The sequence below is a fragment of the Lygodium microphyllum genome, chromosome 23, assembly GCF_053477565.2.
Source record: "Lygodium microphyllum isolate KBCC chromosome 23, Lygodium_microphyllum_v1.1.10, whole genome shotgun sequence".
NCBI classification, from domain to species: Eukaryota; Viridiplantae; Streptophyta; class Polypodiopsida; order Schizaeales; family Lygodiaceae; genus Lygodium; species Lygodium microphyllum.
The window spans coordinates 75,575,321-75,580,725 of NC_141157.1; the positions used below are offsets into that span (position 1 = coordinate 75,575,321).

Sequence of the window (5,405 nt, forward strand, 5' to 3'; positions counted from 1 at the left end):
TAACTAGCACTTGGCACCCACAAGTACCTATCCAACATAATTTAATGCAAATTTTGCCAATGTCACCCACTACATGGTTAGGGTACTCAAGCTATCACTATAACTTAACTTGCACTTCATATGTGCACAACTTAATAATGCAAAAACTAAGTATTAAAAATACACACCCCTGTGTGATAGATATCGTTGGTAAAGGCGGTAGTGTCATCAATTTGCAAATGGACAAAAGAGCAAAACACAAATGAGTCAAGAGAGCATTCTTGCACTAGATGTCTACAAGATCATAGATTGCATTTCAATCTTTGATGCATATCAATGTGTGATGGTTATTCATGAATTCCCATGGTAGTTCACATCTTGGTCATTTCTTACTTAAAGAAGGAATACAATCACCTAAAGATAGACTACCAAAAGCCAAGATTGCAAAAGTATGCAAAACAAAGATCATGATGAAGGGGAAGAAGCAGTTAACACTAAAGAAAAAAAGGTGTTTCATGCCAGCATCTTCAAAGACAGCATTCACTCCAATTCCGCAGGATACATAGATAATAAGGCCTGTTAAATAGACAATGTGACACTCCTAACACCACTAATTTGAAGTTCAAAGGAAAGATCCCCATATAACAAGCACTGATAGTTGCATAGTGCACTCCTATACTTGGCAGCATGACATTTAGGTACACCACAGTCCATGTCTATTAACTGCAGTTATATAAGTGATCTAGACAAAGTCAAGTCTATTAAAGACTGTCAGGCATGGTCAGCTTGTTTGAGGTGAAGCAACTTACAATGCCAGATCACAATACTCATGTGAAACAGTTGCCTAATGCATGCATTTCATTAGTAGTAGCATTAGCAGAATTGCTCAAGAACTATCTGTCAATAATCTAGGTAAAATGGACAATGCAGGAAATGCCCGGTCTTTGCAATGCCTCCGTTCCATGCTCTACAATTCATGGAATCTCCTGGAATGAAGTGCAAGCTGGTGGAGCATTCATAAAACATAATGAGAAATACCAAAAGACGTGTGATATTATAGTCCAGTATACAGCTCCATAAATTACACCATCCTCAAGAAGTCACTTACAGCCTGCTAATGAAATATCCAAACAATGGACTCGACTAAAGGTCAAAACTAAAAGCAGGCTGCAAAAAGGCAAACTGTCCATACATCAGTTGTACACAGAATCAAGTCCTATCAATTGATGCATAACATTGGCAAGTAACAAACTGTCTTGCTGTGTGCATAGACGCAATGTTAACAGAAAACTACAAGTTGTTATGGCAAGGAGACATCCTAGCCCCATGGTTTCCCATGTCAATTTTTGAGAAACGCTTGGCTGAAAAAAGAATGCCTACTCATGCCAATGTCAGATAATATATACATCTGTGAGCTTTCCCTTTGTAAGAGGATATAATCAAACATCCAGCACCTGGCACGCCACCAGCTCAACAGGACCAAAGCTTTTTCTTGCAATGACTGTCCAGCCATCCATTTCAGCTTCTGAATGACCTACATTGCTAGGTAAAGGAGAAGACGATGAAGAAGAAGTATGTATGTCTGTAGCTTCATGAGTGTTAGCTCTCAAAACCATCACATGGTCATTGATATCCTTTGTTATCACATGTAACCCATTCCTAAAACCTGCTAGCAAGTAGGGAGACTCTGAATCAGAAAGATCTAATAACACAGGCACTTTCCTTAGTACAATCTTCCATGAGTCAGCCTCAGAATCATACACCTTGATTTTGCTGCCATCCAAAGAGCTAGTTGGATCCAGTGCATACAAGCTTCCATTCACCACAACACTCAGTTTGGTGCCTGCTTGCCTTGCTGGCCAACCCTCACCCATTCCTTTAGGCATTTCTATCCAAGATTGCAAAGCTGGATCAAAAACTTCACCTCCCACATCTACAAAGAATGGCCATGAATACAAGCTCTGGGGTACACACAACTTGCCTTTAAATGAAGCCATCCCTGTGGCAATAGGTTTTAGCATATCAGCCAAAAATGCAGTTGGTAAAGCCTGTGCTTTTGCAAAGGGCATACTAGGTATCGGTTTCCAGGTGTTGGCAGAGGGTTCATAAACTTCTGCAGACTGCAAAGGTGTAAGGCCTCCACGCCCACGATTAACACCCCCCACTGCATAGAGTTTGTTGTGCAGAAGAGCAGTTTTGCAATATGCCCTTGGAGTTCCCATGGCTGCAGCCTCCTTCCAACTATTTGTTCGAGGATCATAACGCCACACAGACCTTGTGGCACAGGCACGTGAAAAACCACCCAATACATACAAATACCCATCAATAGCTGCTGCTGCACACCCACAGAAGGGGGACTTTTCAGTATTGTCTTTACGTTTGAAGAACATTCTCAACAATTCAGAGAGCTTCATGGCAGGAATACCCCACCATCCATGCCCAGAACTTCCTTGCTCCAACTCCTCTTCTGGAATAATCTCAGGCATAGATGGCAACCTTTGCCATCTCCCTAGTACAGGATCCAAAGCATGCCAAGCAAGGCTCTCATCTGCATCCCGTATAAGCACATACAGCCACTCCTCAGTGATACACAGTTCTCTTCTGATGTCAAAAACTTCATTTCCGATAAAGATATCATGCCAGCGTCTGCTCACAAGCCGCATAGAAGAATAGTATCCTCTAGGAACCCTGGCAAGTATCAGAATGGCAAGCTCATCAGGAATTCCAGGGATAATCTGGGGGTGATCTTCTACATCTGCCATGGATAGTCGCTGCCTTTTACAAAGCTGCACAGATGGTGATGTTGGAAAAGGCTCAGTGAGGGTGTCCCCTGCTGCAAGACTTAAAAGGCCACCCATGTGGGGCTCTTTGCAAGGGCCAAGCTGAATCAAACAGGAGACCAAAAATGATTCCTATCAAACCAACATTCAGTTCAGCACCTGCTCTTTGACCAACTAGAAGAGGCACCCAACCATAGATGTATTCCTGTCTTCTCTGTGGAGGCAAAATCTGATTCAAGCAAGATGAATCCAAAGTTATGTTCTATGCACATGGCACTATTTTCTGACAGCCAAAGTTTGCAGCGACTGCAGTATTTGCATATGTGTAAATTTCATCAAGCAACAAAGGGAATCTGCACAATAGATGAATAGCCGCAAGCATGTATTTTCTGTCAAGGAATAACCATTAAAAATAGGTAATGAGATCAGCCCTAGGGGGAGCACTGCGATTAAAGACAGGGCAACCACAAACAACACCTACTTGCTTGTCCATGACAATGAGCCAAAAGAAACCAATCTATCACAAGAAGTTTTCGAAAAATTCCCACATTGTTAATTACAAAGACATCATGAGCTTCTAGACGGGAGGGACCACATTGCTAGTTAGGTGCGGTTGGGGGCAGGGGATTTGCCGGATATGGAGGCCGGCAGCCCCCTGCAGCTAGGGATGTGGTGCCTCATGGAGCGGAAGCTCATGATGTTGAAGGGCCAGGAGCTCCTTGCTTGCAACCGCACCGAGCTAAGTATGCAGTCAAGCAGAAGCTCGATATTGAACATGGTATACGGTGCCTCCCGAGCAGAAGCTCATGATGTTGAACACGATACAAGGAATGTCTAAAACTTCTTGTGATGTATCTGTGACGAAGGAACAACACAGTCAAGAAGGGGCTATCAAGCCAAAGGGAAAGACCGACTCACCTGTGAGTCTCAGGGTTTGCACGACTGTTTAGACGCAGGAATGCGGCATCTGATTATCCTCTGAAGGCCTCAATACTGAAGATCAGCAATGAAGCAGGCGACAAGGCCTTGGATCTTGGCAAGGCATATTGAATGTGAGTCTTCTCTTGTGGGCAAACCCTAAATGGGTTAGGCCATAAAATACAGGGAAGGATGCCTCTCGCCGCCTGCCTTCTCTCCTGTTCTGCCCTGTGACCAGCCCCGGCCTCGATCATCAGTATGATGATCTGCTCTTCTGCTGCAGTGCTGGTAGTCTTCGCCCCACAACACCCTCTTCGTGCTACCTACACCTGTCTATCTTTCAGGGATAATTTCTATGCTGAAAATGATATTACCCAAAAAAAAAAAGCAAATCCTTTTGTGGCCAAATTGACCAATTCCCAAACTTTTTTTCTCTAATTGTCCAAAATAAAAATGAAAATTTATCAATTTCCTGTCTGGAAAAACCACTTGAATAAAACTTCTTTTTTAAATTTTTTGTATTTTTGCCCCAAATTAACCACACATTCTGGATTTCTAATTGTCCCAAATTTTAAGAGTTGGAGATTTTATCATTGACTTGAAATCAATTCAAAATTTTAGCTCACCTTCATCATATGAATGAAGCTTTTTTAAAAAGAAAATTCCTATTTTCCCTAATTGATTAAATTCCCAACTTTCCCTTTTGTAATTCTCCAAAATAAAAGACTATTTTATCATCCTAGGTTAGAAATACTAAAACAACATTTTCTCACACCTTTACCATATGCATAAAATTTGCATTTCATTGATAATTTGAACAAAACCATAGGCTAGTTTACAAAATTGGCCTCATTTTGATTGGTCGCACTGTGTTTGTAACACCCAAACATAAAGTTATAGTAGAGCTAGGGTTAGGGAATTCCATACAGCGATGTTTTGTAACACCCAAACATAAAGTTATAATAGAGCTAGGGTTAGGGAATTCCATACAGTGATGAATACAAATTGAATTTCAGTATCATTGGTGACTTTAAATACAACTACAAAATTAGTGCAAAGATCGTGTAGATGATCCAAGCAAAGCAATATCCTAGCTCAAAGGCTTGCTCGTGTTTTGATTGGTTGCATTATGTTTTTTCACAAGCAATTGTGCATACCCATTTAGTAACAACTTACAAGCTCCTCATGGGAACAACCCTAGGACAAGGAATCTTACTACTATTTATCATGGCATGATCACCACCCATGTCTCCAACAAAGAGTGTGATAGCTTGCAATGGTAGTTATGGTGGTATGGCAAGAGTTTAGTGGCATACCTTCACTAATTATTCACTCACTAATCAAACTTCTCCTTTCTAGTTCTATTCTAGAACCAATCCCAATGCATTATACATGTTAAATGTCACAAAGAAGTCACAACTTTTGTTACAAAGTGGAAGGTCATATTTAATTGACCCCATTTACATAGCAATTGTAGTCAACAAGAGACCTTGGGCCCTTTTACATTGTATTCCACGAACATCATACATGACCTCGAAATGGTTCAAAATCAAATCTTTTATTGAAATTGAAGTACACATTTGCCAGACTTTAGGTCCATAATGTGTGAAAAGTGATGCACATCTTTTGCAAGTCGACCTTAGGTCAATAATGAATTTCTACATTATTCCAATCATGCGAAGTGTGGTTAGTGGGCTTGGCTAGCAACACCAACTAGGCTAACTAGTG

General features: G+C 41.1%; 1 protein-coding gene across 3 annotated transcripts; it reads right to left on the bottom strand.

The window, feature by feature from the left end:
• Positions 1–1,193: 1,193 nt before the first annotated feature.
• Positions 1,194–4,024, bottom strand: LOC148016347 (Galactose oxidase/kelch repeat superfamily protein). 3 transcript variants are annotated; one of them, XM_087664307.1, is made up of 2 exons: positions 3,678–4,024; positions 1,194–2,988 (listed from the first exon to the last, which is right to left on the bottom strand). In XM_087664307.1, exon 2 carries the CDS (start codon positions 2,835–2,837, stop codon positions 1,419–1,421), a length of 1,419 nt encoding a protein of 472 aa, XP_087520433.1. In that variant the 5' UTR covers positions 2,838–2,988; positions 3,678–4,024; the 3' UTR covers positions 1,194–1,418. The 3 variants fall into 3 exon arrangements, with proteins under 3 accessions (XP_087520433.1, XP_087520434.1, XP_087520432.1); XM_087664308.1 differs by having other exon boundaries at positions 1,194–3,112; XM_087664306.1 differs by having other exon boundaries at positions 1,194–3,148.
• Positions 4,025–5,405: the final 1,381 nt, after the last annotated feature.

Excerpts from the sequence above, each read along its gene's own strand:
- LOC148016347 (XM_087664307.1), bottom strand. The coding sequence starts at position 2,837 with ATGGGTGGCCTTTTAAGTCTTGCAGCAGGGGACACCCTCACTGAGCCT.